General features: G+C 40.5%; 2 protein-coding genes across 2 annotated transcripts; one reads left to right on the top strand and one right to left on the bottom strand.

The window, feature by feature from the left end:
• Positions 1-19: 19 nt before the first annotated feature.
• On the bottom strand, positions 20-2,872 carry LOC125787866 (C-type lectin domain family 4 member F-like). Its single transcript, XM_049472676.1, has 4 exons — positions 2,344-2,872; positions 1,836-2,249; positions 361-498; positions 20-72 (listed from the first exon to the last, which is right to left on the bottom strand). Exons 1-4 carry the CDS (start codon positions 2,627-2,629, stop codon positions 20-22), a joined length of 891 nt encoding a protein of 296 aa, XP_049328633.1. The 5' UTR covers positions 2,630-2,872.
• A 5,236-nt stretch (positions 2,873-8,108) lies between these two features.
• Positions 8,109-13,092, top strand: LOC111195269 (testis-specific serine/threonine-protein kinase 6). Its single transcript, XM_049472441.1, has 7 exons — positions 8,109-8,160; positions 9,499-10,326; positions 10,410-10,473; positions 11,677-12,159; positions 12,545-12,731; positions 12,812-12,900; positions 13,002-13,092. Exons 2-5 carry the CDS (start codon positions 9,506-9,508, stop codon positions 12,548-12,550), a joined length of 1,374 nt encoding a protein of 457 aa, XP_049328398.1. The 5' UTR covers positions 8,109-8,160; positions 9,499-9,505; the 3' UTR covers positions 12,551-12,731; positions 12,812-12,900; positions 13,002-13,092.
• The last annotated feature ends 5,937 nt before the right edge of the window (positions 13,093-19,029 follow it).

The raw sequence follows: 19,029 nt of genomic DNA, 5'->3' as shown, positions 1-19,029 counted from the left end.
GGATCAGACCCATAACCAGTTATAGCACAGTCCTCATCTCCATAACTGTTGGGTTCTCCAGGTCTCCAGAACCTATCAGAGAGAAGGAGAGTATCAGAGTGTTTATCAGAGCAGTGAGGAGTGAGAGTCAGTAACTGCATTATGATCAGAGTTCAGTTCAGGAGTCTCTTACCCAGTGATCAGTTCTGATCCGTCCACCCATTTCCAGACCCCCTCTGTTTCAGCGTCACTCAGACCAATCCAAACCCGCTGATCTTTTCTCAATGTGTTAATGAAGTCCTGTTGAAGTACAATAACTGTTTACACATTTCCAACAATCACGTGATCTGAGACCGTCTGTCTCTCTCTCTCTCACCTGTTCTTCTCTGCTGTTGATGATCAGCAGGTCTGATCCTCTCTCTCTGCAGTCGTTTCTGCTCTCAGTCCAGCTCTTCTTCTCAGTAGAGACGTAGTAAAGACTAGTGTTGAAGATCCTCCATCCCTGCTGGCTGAGGTGAACTGTAAATTAAATGAGTTAATATTGAGTAAAAAAAAATCTATCCAAACCTGTAAAAAAGACTGTAAAAAAAGATGCTTTAATTCAGACACATTAGAGCAGGGGTGTCCAAACTACGGCCCGCGGGCCATTTGCGGCACGTTTCCTTTTTTGGAGCGGATAAAATGAAAGTTGGCCCGCTGATAAGCAGGTTTTTATTATATGAGATTCAAAGTTTGAACGCTAGGTGTCAGAAACGAGCCAAAGAGTCTAAAAGCGGAGAGGGTGCGCATTTCTAGCACAGAAAAACTAAAGAGTCTAAAAGTTGCCGTAATTAAGGAGTTTAATATTAAGAGACATCATGAAATTAAACATCAAATTTGAAAAATCTTAGTTTACACAACACTGTCAAAGATAAAGATAGTAAGTCAAGTAAAATGGTGTGTAAATGAAAGTAATCAGGAAAATGTATTATTTAAAGTGGTATATTTCATTATTTGTTTTATTACAGAGTCTGTGGCCCGTGACTTCAAATATATTTCTCCTTCTGGCCCCAACAAAAAAAGTTTGGACACCCCTGCATTAGAGGGTTTTCCAGCATAAACATCCTGTTTAAGATCATCCACGGCATCTCTTTAACTCAGACTTTAACTAGGCCACTCCAAAACCTTCATTAATTTCGTTTTCATTTTTTTTTAAACCATTCAGAGGTTCAGAGGAATTGCTGGTTTGCTTTGGGTCATTGTCCTGCTGCAGAATCCAAATACACCTCAGCTTGAGGTCACAAACTGATGGCTCAACATTCATCTATTACAGCAAGGTGTCCAGGTTCTAAAGCAGCAAAGCAGTTCAGTTCTGGGTTCTTTTGTTTGAGACCTCCTGGATGAGTTGTTCATGCCCTTTTGGAGTAATTTCGGTAGACCGGTCACTCCTGGGAAAGGTTCACCAGTGTTCCATGTTTTCTCCATTAGTGAATAATAGATTTCACTGTGGTTCTCTGGAGTTCCAAAGCTTCAGAAATGACTTTGTAGCCTTAAACTGACAGATGTCAATGACTTTGTTTTCTCATCTGTTTTTGAATTCTACAGGCTATAATTATTTAATAAAAAGAGACTGGGCAGTAATCAGGCCAGGTGAACGTGCAGGTCAGTATCCTTTGCTGAGATGCACAAAAGCATGGTGCTTTTAAGATATCAACATGCCTTTTATGCATTTTGAGACGCACAAGGTGTATTTTTTGCTCCCTCATGATATGCATGGTGCGCCATAGATTGGTAAAATAGGGCCCTTAGCATTTTATTCAATTTGGCATGAAGTGTCCCAAACTGAAATGGAATAATAGTATATTAAAAGAACCTACCAGTTTCTGAAAGCTGCTTCTTGTATTGGTCTCTCTCTGCAGTCAGGTTGGTGTTACTGGTCTGTAACTGGTCTCTTTCTGCAGTCAGGTTGGTGTTACTGGTCTGTAACTGGTCTCTTTCTGCAGTCAGGTTGGTGTTACTGGTCTGTAACTGGTCTCTTTCTGCAGTCAGGTTGGTGTTACTGGTCTGTAACTGGTCTCTCTCTGCAGTCAGGTTGGTGTAACTGGTCTGTAACTGGTCTCTCTCTGCAGTCAGGTTGGTGTAACTGGTCTGTAACTGGTTTCTCTCTCCAGTCAGGTTGTTGAGCTTAATGCACAGCAGTATGATGGCCGTTAGCAGGAGAACACACAGCAGAACCAAACCAAGACCCACTGCAGCCAGTCTGTAGCGTCTGTTCTCTACTAAATGGGTATCTGATGGAATACACATAAAGATACACATTATTAAAATAAAGCTAAAGATTCCATACAGTTCAATCTTCAGAAAATAAAAAGACCTTATGTTTACCTCCTCCCTGTTCTGTTTGCTGCTTCCTTCTTAGTTTGGTTTCCTCTGGTTCGCCACCCTTCACCTCTGTGTTGTGGTCATGGTATCTAATAGTGTCTGTGCTCTCGTAGATCTCCACCACCCTCTCCACTTTATCTCCTCTGTTCAGCTCCTCGATGCTCATCTCATTGCTGTAAATGTTCTCAGACATGTCTGTTCTAGAAACGAGTTCTAGAAACTCTGTCTCTCTGTCTGCCTGTTTGTCTATCCGTCTGTCTGTGACCAATAGTCCTTCGCCACAGGGCATAAAAACAATACTGCCAGTAGTGGAAGTGGCAATTGTGAAGGTTACCTAAGCTGGAAGTACAACACACACTGTGCTTCCTGTGCTGTGCTGTGCTTTAAGCTCTTGTATTGGCAGACATCCCACCCAAAAGTTAGGACACACCTTAAATTCAGGGGTTTTCCATTATTTTAAAATGTTCAGCATTGGAAACAGGGTCGTAGCAGCAAATTCTGGGCCCTGTACACTCTCGATGTCCGTGGGCCCCTATCCATGACCGTACATAAGGGACGTGAACGAAAAAATAAAATCAGGATTTTCATGGGCCCCTTTCAACTCGGGCCCTGGGTATTCAGATCCACTTTTCCCCCCACTACCACGCCCATGTCTACGATATATCTCTGTCTCTGCAGGGTGAATGTACTCTTACTGTGTTTGAGAGCATCGGTTGTAAAGTTGTGAAGAGGTAGAGTTGGTATACAGTGAATAAAGCAATTTGAATAATGTCCTAATCCAGATTATGGCAAGTAATTAATGTTTATGTAATAAATGTTTCCGGCCGATTAGTTTTCTCTTTCTCGTTTTCTCACTTTCAGAAATATTCGGTCACTTTCCAGCTTCTGCCAGAGTGTCTGTATGTTAGTTTGTAAAGAATGAACCAGTAGACCTTGTAGAACTGTTAGAACTAAAGGTCGGAAAGCAGGTCGCAGTTCTCGCGAGCGTTGGTCGCGGCCGCCTCGGAAAATTTAGAGTCTGGTTTGAGCTCAGAGGAGCTCCGGCACAAACAAGAGAGCACGACTGTGGACGAAAAGGGGCACGTCCTACAGTCCTGGCTGGTTCCCAAAATAGACTGTGTGGAGAATTTTAAAATGAAACTGTTGTACACCAAAAGCCAACCATCGAGACTAGATTCTGAAAGCTCTCCTAATCTCATACACTTACACAAAGTAAAAGTGACTATTATTTCATAGTAATGGGACCTTTACCCACATGTGGGTTTTTATATGGTTTTATAAGAACAAAGGCAGAGTAAAAAAGGAACCTTAAAAAGGGAAGTGCATAACTGTGTACTTGGTATTGGAAAAGTTCTGCAATTGGGCACTTAGTTCACTTCAACACAATGTGCGCTCAAAGCTCTTTACTCTATCGATTTTTCTTGCTTTATCTAATTTTCTATGAGTATTTAAAAACAAAAACACTTGAGTGAAATCAAAGAAAAGATTTAGAACAAATCCACATTTTCTTTGTTCACCGAACCATTACATTCCAAAAATAATTATTATGCAAAGCAATTGATATAAATAATAAAAAAATAATATACTATATATATATATATATATATTGTGTTCTGGTTAGGTTGATGGAAATGCTATTAATTATGTAATTCTTACTAAAACCAATGTAGTATATAGTACTTGAGAAAATAAAATAAATAAGTTCAGGAAAATCTTTATTTAAAATGTATATGTTTATATACAGCAATATTAAAAGATCACTTCAGTTTCTGAATCAGTTTCTCTGATTTTGCTATTTATAGATTTATGTTTGAGTAAAATGAACATTGTTGTTTTATTCTATAAACTACAGACAACATTTCTCCCAAATTCCATATAAATGCACAAAAAAGATGCAGAGCTTTTAGATCCTCAAATAATGCAAAGAAAACAAGTTCATATTCATAAAGTTTAAGAGTTCAGAAATCAATATTAGGTGTAATAACTCTGTTTTTTAATCACAGTTTTCATGCATCTTGGCATCATGTTCTCCTCCACCAGTCTTACACACTGCTTTTGGATAAATTTATGCCTTTACTCCTGGTGCAAAAATTCAAGCAGTTCAGCTTGGTTTGATGGTTTGATGTCTTGTGATCATCCATCTTCCTCTTGATTATATTCCAGAGGTTTTCAATTTGGTAAAATCAAAGAAACTCTATGTACTTTTTATATCTGGTCATAAGAGCTGTTTAGACAGATACCAAGAGATTTCAGGCCGTGAATTACCTAATGCTGCTTCTGCTGGTTGCAGCATGTTATTGGGTTCCACCTGGCAACCTAGGCAGGTCAATTCCAAATTATTAGAGAGAGAGAGAGAGTCGTCTGCCCCACTTGCCCCACCACAGACGCAGAAGATCACATGGGTTGCCAGATTGAGGGGACACAGGCAAACTATGATGCATTATACAATGTAAGATGTAAGTCAACGGATTTGCCCCCTACAGATTTCTTTTACAAAAAACTAATACACTAATAAACTAATATACAAAAAACTAAATCTAATACCTTATAAACTAAATCAAGATTTACTGATAACTGGCAACGCATCTTTGGTGGAGGGATTTTGTTCCGCTCTTCTTTACAGAATGGTTTTAATTCAGACACATTGGAGGATTGTTTTCAAGCATAAACATCCTGTTTAAGATCATCCAAAGCATATTTGACTGGATCACTCCAAAACACTCATTTAGTTTCATTTAGAGATGGACTTGTTTTTTTGTGCTTTGGATCGTTGTCCTGTTGCAGAACCCAAGTACACCTGAGCTTGAGGTCATTACAGTACCACGACCATGTTTTACGCTCAGAATGATGTTCTTTTTCTGAAAGTATGTGTTAGTTTTGCGCCAGATATAACAGGACACACCTTCTGTAGCTCCCTTAGCTCCCAAGACACGCAAGCAAATTTGGCCCGGATGACCTCGGACATCACAGAATTCGAATCGGATACTGGGGATACGTATAGACCAGAGACTGTAAAAAAAGATGGACACCGTGTCGCTGTTCCCATTGATTTAATGAAAATGAAGCCAAAATCTTCCGCCATGTTGGCGATCCGAGTCTGTCTGGAGTCTGTAGAGCGCAGTAGAGACCAGAGGAGGGAGAAAGACTGTGGAGAGCATCCTACTCATTTAAATAACCCGCCCCTGAGGGCTGCCTCGAGGTCACAGGCTGCAGAACAGAGCGGAGCGGAGCTGGCGGTCTGTTATTGGTCCCGCCCATAACCAGCCCTTTTACAATAACCACACCTTTTTTGAATAGAGCTGAATAACATTTTAAAAAACGAATTCTGTGGGGATATAAAAATATGACAATATAAGCAGAGGTTACACTAGCTGTTGCATTTAAATAAAGGAGGTAGAATTACAGTATATTAGAAAAAAAACGTGATTGAAAGTTGTTCTGTTTTGCCATTGAAACCTATGGGGATGGGTGGAGTTACACAGCTTTCTGCAACCGAACAGCAGGGGGCGCCCGACCTGTGGTGGCTTCACTTTTGAGAGATGATGCTCTGTCCAGCTACACACAGTCTATGGTACAGACTGTTATTTGAATTTTGGTTAACTAGTCATTTTCTTAGTAGAAGGGAATTTTTCTTGGTTTATACGTTACTAGTTAGGCAGTCTTATTAGGGCGCAAAGGTGCCGCCATTTTATACTTATATAAACAAGTACGGATGCCCACACAGGACAAAGTTGTTCCTGTGAAACACTGAAAACCGCTGGATATTGTTATCAGACAATCAGCCTTCAATATTATTATATATTATTTCAATAACTATTTAAATAAGGGCTTAACGGTTAACCGTTAACATAGTTCCTAATTTTACGTGAAAAAGGGCTAAATTGGTTAGGATATTTGTTCCCCATAATAAATTAAATCATCGTTAAAAAAGTGCCCTTTATATTTACTCAGGTTGTATTTGTCTGAAATCTTTAAGGGGGCAAAAGGTTTTTCATTTATAAATGCATATATACTGTACATAAACTGCATATGGTATGTTAAATGTTTAGAATATCTTACTGCATTAGCGCCCTCTAGCGGGCCCGCCGGCGGGCCCGTTCTGACTATGTAAATTAGAACGCTTAAAAGCGTCAAATATTCTAAACATACCGACCAACTAACCAACTCATATTCATTAGTACTAATTTAAATACCTGCATGCAAATTTACAACCATCTACATGAAACCAGTCGCCAGAAATCTCCAACTGAAAACAGCCTGTTTTTTCACATTGTTTACACGAGAAACACGCCTCCCCAACAAAATAGCCTTATAAAATAATATTAGTGTATAAAATAACATCATATTATATTATTGAAAATTCACTTACTATCACAGCATCCACAATACAGCACTGAACCGCAGGTAAAATATCCATAAAGTCCTTTATTTGCCTGCTCACGGCTCCTCAAAAACATGCGTTTAGTTTCAGCGCAGCCGTAACGTCGTATTCTCAAGCTCCCAGCGACTACACAATGGAATATTTTCCGTAAAGTTGTACGTGAATACAAAGCTAAGGGTGTCCTCTTCTAGATTCAGTGGTTTTAATTGGTCTACAATCCACTACTTTTCTTGAGTGATCGTCTTTTGAACCAATGGCGTGAGCGCTGGATCGCGCTGGTGTTCAGGGCTGTCCAATCAAATCAGATCATAGCCTTTCTCCAGCGTCACAAAAGTGATTGACACCTATTTCAACCAATAGTCCACCCTTAGACGAAAACACTGATACGTAATTTGCCCTGATTGGTCTCCGAATGGCTGGGGGAGGGGCATGCCAAACCGTCACCAAGTCACAAAAAAAAACACCCCTCTCCAAACGCTAAAACTCCATAGCGCACACAGCGCGCAAACATGTGATTTTATGTGTCATTTCATCAAAAAAATATTAATATTACCCTGAGATGGACTCACATTAATTTATTTTATCACAAAGAAACAAAAAAATATTAAAATGTTGTTTTATAGAGACAGATTCACCTCTGTATTAGACTGGGGCGCTCTGGAGAGGTTTTTAAGCCTTTGGTGACGCCTGGTGGACACCTTATATATAATGCAGTGTAAATTCCCATGCTGTCAAAATAATGTTTTCAAATTTTGTACTTTGTTTGACAAGACCCTAATAAACCAGGAAATGTAGAGAATGATTAGCTAATCATCACCAACATCCATACACACACTATAAACTCAAAATATAATAGGCGCTTTTTGTTTTTTTTACATTTTCCTCTGCATTTAATGTTCTCAAATAGATCCTAAATAATGAAAATTACCTCTTGAAAGTGAATTACTGTTTTGTCCCAAGTGTCTACTTCAGTTTAAGCCCTGACTGGTCATTGTGCTATATGTAAAACTTAAGATATCCAGTGTGATAGCATAGTAGTGCAAATCGCATGAAAATGAGCAAAAACATGGATCTGCGTATTTATCAGAGTCATTGTTCTTTTTTTTTTTTTTTAGCAAAAGAATGCATGGCCTAAGACACGTTCAAGTAACTTGTTACACATAAAAATAATAACAGAAATATTAGTAAGTATCATGAAATGGTTTAGAAAATGATGGACATGGTGTGCAGAATGATTGACAGGTGACTCCTCCTTTTCCCTGTGTTCCGTGCTGCAACATTCCAAACACGGAACACTGGAACACTCCAAAGTGTGATGCAATCGATGACGCCATGGCAACGTAAGCTTAAAACAGCAAGGTTCTTTGCTTTTGGCTCATTTACTGTTCGACGGTTTACAAGACGGTTCTATCGTACTGATAGCGATAGCATTGGGCTCGGTAATCAACATTTATTAATGATCCCTGATTATATATATATATATATATTAGCTAATGTTACCAGATAGTAAGTGGTGAGCACCAGTTAATGGTAGCTAGCAAGCTATGGTTTAAACTGGCATATGGTCCACAGTGAAATGTTGTTAGCTAGCTAGGTTAGCTAATGTTAACTATATTTCAGTGGGGAATGTTTTAGCTAATGTTAGCTAAGTAAGCTAATGTAAATTACTTTATTTCAGTGGGGAATGTTTTAGCTAACGGTAGCTAGGTTAGCTCATTTTAACTATATTTTGGTGGGGAATATTTTAGCTATTTAAATATTTAGAACATAGGGTTAAACACATGAAGTAGCATGTTTCAATGTTACTTAAGTATATTTAAAATAGTTCCATTTTAGTACAGTAAGCACAATTTAAGTAAGACTTTTGTACTATTTTTATACAATTAAAGCATAGACTGTATATAAAGATGGACGCCGTGTCGCCGTTCCCATTCATTCAATGAAAATGAAGCCAAAATCTTCCGCCATTTTGGCGATTCTGAGACCAGAGTCTGCGCAGTAGAGACCAGAGGAGGGAGAAAGGCTGTGGAGAGACCGCCTACTCATTTAAATAACCCCGCCCCTGAGGGCTGCCTCGCGGTCACAGACTGCAGAGCGGGGCGGAGCGGAGCTGACGGTCTGTTATTGGTCCCGCCCATAAGCAGCCCTTTTACCATAACCACACCTTTTTTGAATAGAGCTAAATATCGTCTTAAAAAACGAATTCTGTGGGGATATAAAAATTTGACGATATAAGCAGAGGTTACATTAGCTGCTGCATTTAAATAATGGAGGTAGAATTACAGTATATTAGAAAAAAAACGTGATTGAAAGTCTGTTTTGCCATTGAAACCTATGGGGATGGGTGGAGTTACACAGGTTTCTGCAGCCGAACAGCAGGGGGCGCCCGACCTGTGGTGGCTTCACTTTTAAGAGACGATGCTCTGTCCAGCTTTATACAGTCTATGAATTAAAGTATGATAAGTACAAAAAAGTTGTTCCAATTTAGCACTCTTTAAATATACTGATTAATAATGTGGCAACAAGAAGACTTTAGTATACTATAGAAAAATAATGCTTAGTAAACTTTAATCTACCTTTTTTTTTTTAGTAGGGCACCCAATGCATGTTTTAAAAAAGTACTTTTAATTCAGGTTTATTAGGTCCTCAGGGGCTTTAAAATGTCGTATTATGATCTTCTAAAGTGGTTCACTATAAAAAAGCTCTACTGAGTGTGGTGTGAGTGTTCTCCACAACCTCCTTAACCTTCCGAATCTCTCTTTTTTTTCTTTCTACAGGGTAAAAATGGATAACGATGCAGTCCTGACATGTTTGGGCTACACGGTTCAGAACACCATCGGTCAAGGGAGTTATGGCAAAGTCAAGCTGGCCTTCTCCAAAAAGCACTCGGGCAAGGTGGCCATTAAGATAATGGACCGCTGTACAATGACAAAGTGGTCCGTTAATAATGTCCTCCCCCGAGAATTGGCGGTTCTAAAACGCATAAAGCACCCACACATTGTTCAGGTGCACGAAATTATTGAAACACGCAGAGGGAAGGTCTACATCGTTATGGAGGCCGCCAAAACCAACCTCTCTGATAAGATCTACACTGTTGGCCACGTCTCCTTCGACAGGGCCAAGCAGTGGTTCTCTCAGCTGCTTAGTGCCATGGTCTACCTGCACCAGCAGGACATTGCCCACCGGGACCTTAAGAGTGAAAATGTCCTGCTGACCGCTGACAACCGCATCAAATTGGCAGACTTCGGTTTAGCATTTGTTGGCGAAGGCTTCCCCAACATGACCAACACGTATTGTGGTACTTTGCAATACACGGCACCCGAGGTGATTTTGGGTCTGCCCTATGACCCAATGAAGAGTGACGTCTGGAGCCTGGGTGTCATCCTGTACGAAATGGTCACGGGAGACTTGCCCTTTGATACCACCAACGTAAGAAAGCTGCTTGAACTTCAGCACGAACCTTTACCTCGGGTTAATTTGCTCTGCTTAAGAGGCGGGCAGTCCTGCTACGACCTGCTCTGCAAAATGCTGCAGGTCAATCCGCAGGATCGGGCTTCGATGACAGAGGTGACGCAGCACGATTGGCTGCTGTCGTGGCAAGAAAGGTAATGAAACCATTGTGCTGGACCTGGAACATCAGTTATTGATATATTTAAAATAGACTGAAATCTACTTTCATCTATGTTAGGTATCAGCGCATCTTCAGATGGCAAGGATTGCAAGGTCCACCCACGATCCCACCTGTGTCTGTGGTAAGTCTAAGGACACACCTTACATCACACCTTGCTGTATTATATACAGTGTATCACAAAAGTGAGTACACCCCTCACTATTCTGCAAATATTTAAGTACATCTTTTCACGGGAACACACTTACAAAATTATATAACGGCTTAATAACAGTGTAAATTTGTTCTTCTCTCGAAATAACTAATATACAGCCATTAAGGTCTAAACCACCAGCAACAAAAGTGAGTACACCCCTAAGAAACCGTACCCCTAAATGTCCAAATTAAGCACTGCTTGTCATGTCAGGTGTACATAGGAAGCAAGTGTGTTTAATTTTGTAGTAAAGCTCTCACACTCTCTTATACTGGTCACTGAAAGTTCTAACATGGCACCTTATGGCAAAGAACTCTCTAAGGATCTTAAAAGACGAACTGTTGCGCTACATTAAGATGGCCCCAAAAACACCTCTAAACAGACCACTGCTTTACTGAAGAGGCTGAGGGTAAAGGTGATGGACTGGCCAAGCATGTCTCCAGACCTAAACCCAAAAGAACATCTTTGGGTCATCCTCAAGCGGAAGTTAGAGGAGCGCAAAGTCTCTAATATCCGCCAGCTCCGTGATGTGGTCATGTACAAGTGGAAAAGCATTCCAGTGGCAACCTGTGAAGCTATGGTAAACCCCATGTCCAGGAGAATTCAAGCAGTTCTGGAAAATAATGGTGGCCACTTCAGGAACTTTCACTAAGGGGTGTACTCACTTTTATTGCTGGTGGTTTAGACATTAATGGCTGTATATTGAGTTATTTTGAGGGAAGAATAAACACAGACTACTTTTTATTGTGTCAAAGTGTAATTTTGTCAAGGGTTTTCCCATGAAAAGATAAACTTAAATATCTTCAGAAATGTGAGAGGTGTACTAACTTTTGTGATTCACTGTACTTGGTAGCCGTTGTGCTGGGCCATTCGGCACTCCACCTGGATGTAAGCCGAGCATTTGGGCCATCAACAGGCCTGGGTTTAAACCAGAGCTTGGCTTAACTTCGGCCCAAGTGATTTTGAAATCAGGTGGGAAATATTAAGCCAGATACACTTTTTCTGGTCCCGATTGGCTACAAGACACATAGCAAATGAAACTGTTACTGGTCTAATATGGCACTGCCGTGGAGAGTGGGACCAAGTGGGTAAATAGTGCAGTATAAGATCCTCTCTCTCTCCTCTACATATCAGGATCAAGATGATTCTGCTGGTTCCAGCAGAGTGATGGAGTCCTCTAGCAGTGGAGAAACACCTACACCTGCAACACCATCACCGGCAACACCAACAGAGGAGGAGCCTGAGCCTGAAGAAGACCGCAGTCGAGCTGGCGCAGATCCAACTGACCGCATGGATGAAGTCGAGGGGGAGGAGTTTAGCAGCAGCGGCTGCTGTCCTCCACTTCGTACTGCGATGAGAAGAGTCCTAGGACCGATCCTGAGAGCCTCTCGGTCACTTCGGAAGAAGATGAGGAACGTTTTCAGGTTTAAACCTGAGAGACGCAACTCCTCTTCCTCATCCAAGCAAGGTGTTGCTGGAACTGCCGCTTCTACAGAAGCAGCTCCTGCGCGTGCGACTTGTGGGCACGCGAGACACGTGGACGAGGTTTCAGACATCCCGCTCCAGGGGCCTACAGTTGAGCAGGAAGTCAAGAGGCCGTGGTTCCCTCGGTTTAAGGTAAGTCAGGTGCTGTTTAGTAATTGGGACAGCCCCAGATTTCATACCATTAAGTTACTTCAAATATACAATGCTATATAATGCTGCTTCTCCATCAGCAGCCAGAGTCTGAGAGAGCACAACTGACAGCAATGCTCTTTCTGGGTGGGTACAGTGGCTGACATTTCTAGTGATGGGGGAGTCCTAGTGAGTGGGTGGGGAAATTGGTCTTAAAAATTGGGGACAAAAACTGGAAAAAAAAAAAAAAAAAAAGATTAGAAATGTTTGAGCTGTTTAATGGAGCTGTTTGGAACCCTAGTTATTTGCCTTTGTGACAGCGCTTAAATACGCGCAAAAAATGATTAATTTATTGCACGATAAGTCCATAGTGTGTTTATTGTGCCAGGCCTAGGTATGCACCACTAGCACAGCCCCAGGTAACACAGGGCACTGGCTGAAGAGAACGTCCCGCTCCGTGGGCTGATGCTGGAAGCAGAGTCAGTGCTCCCACAGCCCACAGTGAAGCAGGTGGAAACCAGGAGAGCGAGACTTCGCTCCCGTTCAGATTATTCAAATTACAATTCAGCCTTAAGGTGAGTGAGATTCTTACTTTACAACTATGTACGCCTTATGTAGCCTTATGCTAATATTTAACATCTGTTTATCATTACAGCTACAGAACGCCTGCAGTGCCCTGTTGAGAAAAGAAATTACAAACAACACTGTGCTGCTGAATGATACTTGCAACAGTGCCCCCTTTAGGTGAGTTGAACATTTGGTTACAATAGCTGCAGTGTCTAATATAAACTGTATTAAAGGTGGTTTATTAAGGTTTAAAAAAGTGAAAGACCTCTTCTAAACAGGCGGGGTAAAGTTCAGAAAGGATGGATTGTTCTCAGGTGACCCCAAATATATCCTGCTCCATGGGATTATAATTGAGGCCCACAGTGATGCAGGAACAGCTCCAATGGCTGTTCTGGACTAAGTTTGGTATTCTCAGTACCATTAGCTAACCACACTTTAACTGTGACACTCATTCAGTGGGAGGGATTAATGATGTAGTAACCCTTTGATTGGCTAGTTGGGCCATGCTAATTTATCAAAAGCTAAGGCCAAGGTAGGGATGTGGCATGAGGCCCAAAGTAAAAAAAAAAAACTCACTCGAATTCTTTAATCCATCCGAATATCTTTTTAGTTTTAGCCACGCCCCCTCCAAAATGTACACACCGCTTGTTGTGCAGTAGATGCCCTTAGTATATTTTCACCCCTGCCCTTCAAACAGCCCAAATCTGTAAGTTCATTCTTACTTTTATTCTTGCTGAATACTCATCTTTAGGATGTAATAATTCTCAGGGTTTCTCTGGGCCAAAAAAAACCTCCCAAAAGTCCCAGAATCCCCAGCAGTAATTAGTGCTGTGAACACAGCTTAAAAACTCCAGCCAAACCTCAGTTCACTGTCGCACCTTTGTAGAGGGGTGACCGGTAACAGTGGGTATAGAGATTTGAAAGAAAAAAATCTTAAAAGAAAACAAAAAAGAAAAGAAAAGATCTCAAAAGAAACAAAGGCTCACAAAAAAGAAGCCACAAAATAAGAGAGAAAAGTTGTTTTTTTAGAAGACTTCTTTTATCACGTGACTGTGGCATTTGAAGCTTCGAATGCGTCAATGAACCACCGGAAATGGGCGGGACTGGTTCAAAGGTTTGGCGCTATCCCATGTCTCACTGACTACCTAATAAAGCAGTAAAGCTCTTGATGGCCCGTTTGTGTTGTACAGTATCATTATTGATCTTGGAAACAATATGGAACCTTTCAGCACCTCTAACTCAACCAAGCGTTCCATGGCTTGGGAACATTTTGTGAAAATAGGGAGAAATAGGTTAAGTACTAAATATATTTAAAAATCTTATGTTCATTATATTAACTGTATTGTGTGTTATTCTAATGAAGTTATTCATATTTTAAAGGAGCGTTGTCAGCTCTGTTCCCGGGAGTTGGCATTTAATAATAACACCTTCTCAATGCTGAGACGAGAGCACCTCTGCACCGCATTCCTCCAGTGACAATCTTGGGACTTTATTGGTGTTTTCATATTTTATAATTGTTAAAATGTTCATTTATTTTAACATGAATTCAATGTAAAAATTTACAACAGTTTTATTAAACATTTGTGAATCATTAAATAAACATGTCACCTTTATGATTTTTTTGTGAAAAAACAAATTGCCTAATATACATCTGCATGAGACATTCAGTTGTTTTAGAATTTTAAATCTACATTCAAAGGTTTTTCTTTGTCTTTTGTATTGAACATATGTACGAATCTATGTGTAAAGTTCAAAGCATTCACCCTGTGTTTATATTTCACCACACACAATCGTTCAAATGCCAGGGTCATACACTGACATAATATTTCTTCTAATGATACTAAAAAAAAACAACCAAGTATTTATTGCATCGCTTTCATAATAACAGAGCAGCAGATCAGAAGAGATTCTGAGTGAGCAGTAAATCTCACAGGGTTCATTTGCTTCGTGGTAAAGTGCAGGCTGTAATAATTTATTTCAGCCACCAGATGTCATTCTCTCTGAGGCTTCAATGCCTCGAATCTTTTTCGGCACAATCAGGAAGAAGCTTTAAAAGCTTCAGTGAGGCTTCATCCGCCCATCACTACTTACAATATCTTGAGCAAAAACAAGAACTTAATTTTACCTTAAAACTCGAATGGCTGGGCCTACCGTACATAAAATCAAGGCAATAGTCAGGAACTGATCCTAATAAAACAAACAGTCATTAAACACAAAAGATAAGAAATACTAACAAAGGACTAACACCTCTAGCTTTTAACCAAGTACTTAAAAACAGTAATCATTACCTTAAATGCATGAACCGCATTGGCTTCAAACAGGAGCTTCCAGCAGCAGCTAGAGGGGCAAATCAAAATGGAGAGCAAGGGTGCATGTGTTGTCTGCTTTAAGGGGGTCAAAGGGGCTAATTTACAGGGCCTAAGCCAATCAGAGCATGGAATAAACCATTTTGCTAATTCGCCACTACATGAAGGGGGGAAAACAGCAACAATAAGCATAACCAGGAAGAGACAAAATGGCCACTCCAGGAAGTGGAACACAGCAAAAAGCAAAATAAAGGTCCATGCCATCACATACACCTGCTTTTAACTTTTGGACTAACTTGTCAAATGCTTGTTAAATTTCCTTAAATGCTTTGTGGTTTCAGAGACCCTGGAGAAATCAGATGTGCTGGAGAACCGTCACCTTAAGATTTAAAGTGTTTGTCTTAACCTTCTACTCAGGAACATTGGGTCGAAGATTCATTTAATCCACTACATATATACATACTGTATATATATATATATATATATATATATATATATATATATACTATACAATATCACACATCAAGTCCAGTTTGTAGAGTTTTCATACTGGTTATACTTAAGTCTGTCATCTTTATTTTACATCATTCTGAAGTGGCTGAATGCATTCGTTGGGAGAGATGTTCAAAACATTTGAACCTAATGTGATCCCAGACAGGTATTAAGTCTAGTTTTGTACCACACAGAATATTGAGTGGAGATTATCCACTAAAAGTAAAAAATATCTATGACTAGAATTAATCAGGCATAATAATAGTGACAAATCTTTATAGAACACTTCTGTTTTTAGCAGATTTAACTTCTTGTTTTTGTCTATGTTTCATTAAACATTTAAAAAAAAACTTATTCAAGAGTAACAAAAGGAATAATCTAATTACACACTTTTCACACAATATCTACTCTTTATATTCTCTTTTCACAGATCCAAAAAAACTGACGATTACAGGGATAATCAGCCCAGTTCTTCACAGGATCAAACCCATAGCCGCATAAAGCACAGTCCTCTTCTCCATTACTGTTGGGTTCTCCAGGGTACCAGAACCTATCAGAGAGAAGGAGAGTATCAGAGTGTTTATCAGAGCAGTGAGGAGTGAGAGTCAGTAACTGCATCATGATCAGAGTTCAGTTCAGGAGTCTCTTACTTAGTGATCAGTTCTGATCCGTCCACCCATTTCCAGACCCCCTCTGTTACACTGTCACCCAGACCAATCCAAACCATCTTATCTTTTCTCAACACGTTAATGAAGACCTGTTGAAGTACAATAACTGTTTACACATTTTCAACAAGCCGCTTCACACACTTAATTACGATCACCTCCTTGTTTCTACACTTAGAGTCCACTTTATTAGCTGGAAGGACATCCCCCCAGGACGCCATCCATCAGCCTATCAGGAGCATGCTCAGAAGATGCTGGGAGCCCATAATAGTGAAAGTGGATAAGCCTATGATTTCAGGGGGTTAATTGTTTTGGTTTCCATTGACTGTTGTTATGTCATTTTGTTCTCAACTAATTATACAATTTATATCAGTAAAGACTTTAAACTTCTCTTCTCAACCTTTCTCAGTCTTTTGTAGAGATATGAAGTGTGCTCCCAGTGTACATGATCAGTGGAACTAATAAAATGAACAGTGAGTGTAGAAACAAGGCGGCAGTTATCTGTTTTACACTCTTAATCAGAGGCGGGGCCTCGACCAAATCTGTCCTTCATAGGGGCCCCCAAATCTGACCATCCCAGCTACAGTAAATACACCAAAAGGACGAGGATGTGAATCACTTATCTAACCAGCCTGTACTGATTTCTGCCCCCAATACCCCTTTCAATAACCTCCAATAGCCTTTAATAGTCTTCAGTAGCCTTCAACAGTCTAACCTTGCAGCCGTGGTGTGTCCACTAAACTCCGTAGTTATAAACATCCTGAGGTTAGCAGCGCGATAACTGACCTGTTTATAATGTAATCCCAGCAGTGACTCATGCTCTAAACGGCTGCTGTTAGCTGATTGGGCTGAAAGATGAACTGTAGAGAGCTGTATTATCCGGTTAGTGGGGTGATCTTAAGAAAACTGTAAAAAAAATAATAAAAAAAAAACGCTGCAGACTGCCCATGGCTGGGCTGTAGCTCTGACTAAGTAAAAACAGCGGGGCTTGTGCTGCTGCTGCTGCAGCTCCGACTAGTGGTTGGATGAGGAACTGCAGCTTCCTGTAAGCGAGCAGTTTCACCGGCCATCCACACACAGCTCTGATAAACTGCTTAACCCAAAACTCCTGAATCAGATCGGCTAAAATCAGAAGAATATCTGCCGATCGCCGATACCGTATTTTGGCTGAAAATCGGCCGATACCGATACACTGCCGATCGATCATTACATCTCTAGTTATTTGGTTTATGTGTGTGTTTCAAAAATGAGGGCCCCTTGTTTATATTTTGCCTAGGGCCCCAAAATGGCTAGATCCACCCCTGCTCTTAATGTTGAGATAAACAGTATTAAACATTTTTATATATGATTATTCACAGGTATTCCACCAACAGGAATATTTAATCAGTGTAGATCTCTCTCTCTCTCTCTCTCTCTCTCTCTCTCTCTCTCTCTCTCTCTCTCACCTGTTCTTCTTTGCTGTTGATGATCAGCAGGTCTGCTCCTCTCTCTCTGCAGTCGTCTCTGCTCTCAGTCCAGTTCTTCCTCTCAGTAGAGACGTAGTAAAGACTGAAGCTGAAGTAGATCCACCCTTCAAAAGTTACATAAAAGCAGTGCATTATGAGACAACACCTATGGTCACTTCTGGGTCACGATTGCTTGATGTCCTTCAGAGTAATTGGAATTATGCAATAACAAAAGTTAAGTAAAGTAGGAGTTACATTGTTGCATAAAATACTGGGGAAACTCTAGGCCGGGAAAGCTAGTTATGTTTTTAATGTTTTTAGGGTTTGTCATTTTCATTTTTTGTCACATGCAGTTTTTTCCTCTTGTTTCCAACACCAACTAATCCTCTAATCCTCTAAGCACAACAAACCATTCAAACGGCAGTCTCTCCACAAACACTCTCCACTTGCAATGTTGAGGGTGTAATAAAATTTTTCCAAAAGTTTTCCAACTTGACCAGTAAGTGGAGAGTGTTTTGGAGAGACAGCTGTTTGAATACGTTCCCAACCAGAAGCCATGAGACAGGCTCATTTCAAAATCGCCTTGATATAAGCCTTAAAATTGGGGATATAAGTAGGCTCATTCAGCTAAGCAGTTTAGAACTCCAGCCCGAAATTTTTTTCTTTACTTTCCATTACTTCTCTCAAGCACTATGAACTGAATGCTATTTTTATATTTGCACTTGATGAACACCTTCAAATAACACTTAAATCTAACTTCATAGAGTAAATGTGTGAATGGAGAATTAGAATGGTGTTCTTAATAAAGTGATTAAAAACTGCGCTTAATCACTCACCCAGTTCAGAAAACCTTCTTTGAAACGCGTCCCTCTCTGCAGTCAGGTTGGTGTTACTGGTCTTTAACTGGTTCCTCTCTGCAGTCAGGTTGGTGTTACTGGTCTGTAACTGGTCTCTCTCTGCAGTCAGGTTGGTGTTACTGGTCTGTAACTGGTCTCTCTCTGCAGCCAGGTTGGTGTTACTGGTCTGTAACTGGTTTCTCTCTGCAGTCAGGTTGGTGTTACTGGTCTGTAACTGGTTTCTCTCTGCAGTCAGGTTGGTGTTACTGGTCTGTAACTGGTCTCTCTCTGCAGTCAGGTGGTTGAACTGGATCCACAGCACTGTGCTGGCAGTCAGCAGGAGAACACACAGCAGACCCAGACCCACTGCAGCCAGTCTGTAGCGTCTGTTTCCTGCAGAGCGACTCTCTATGAGGAAGAAACAGATCCATGAACTTTACTCATAGAAACAGTAAATACATTAATATTTCAAAGGTCATGGGATAGCAGTATGTAAGTTTATCATGAATGGTCAGTGAGTACTGGGAAAGGATGTGAAGCCTCCTCCAGCTAGTGACGCCAC

This window comes from Astyanax mexicanus, chromosome 25 (genome assembly GCF_023375975.1).
Source record: "Astyanax mexicanus isolate ESR-SI-001 chromosome 25, AstMex3_surface, whole genome shotgun sequence".
NCBI lineage: Eukaryota > Metazoa > Chordata > Actinopteri > Characiformes > Acestrorhamphidae > Astyanax > Astyanax mexicanus.
The sequence above is the reverse complement of the archived record's forward strand: the minus strand, read 5'-3'. Positions and strand labels throughout refer to the sequence as shown.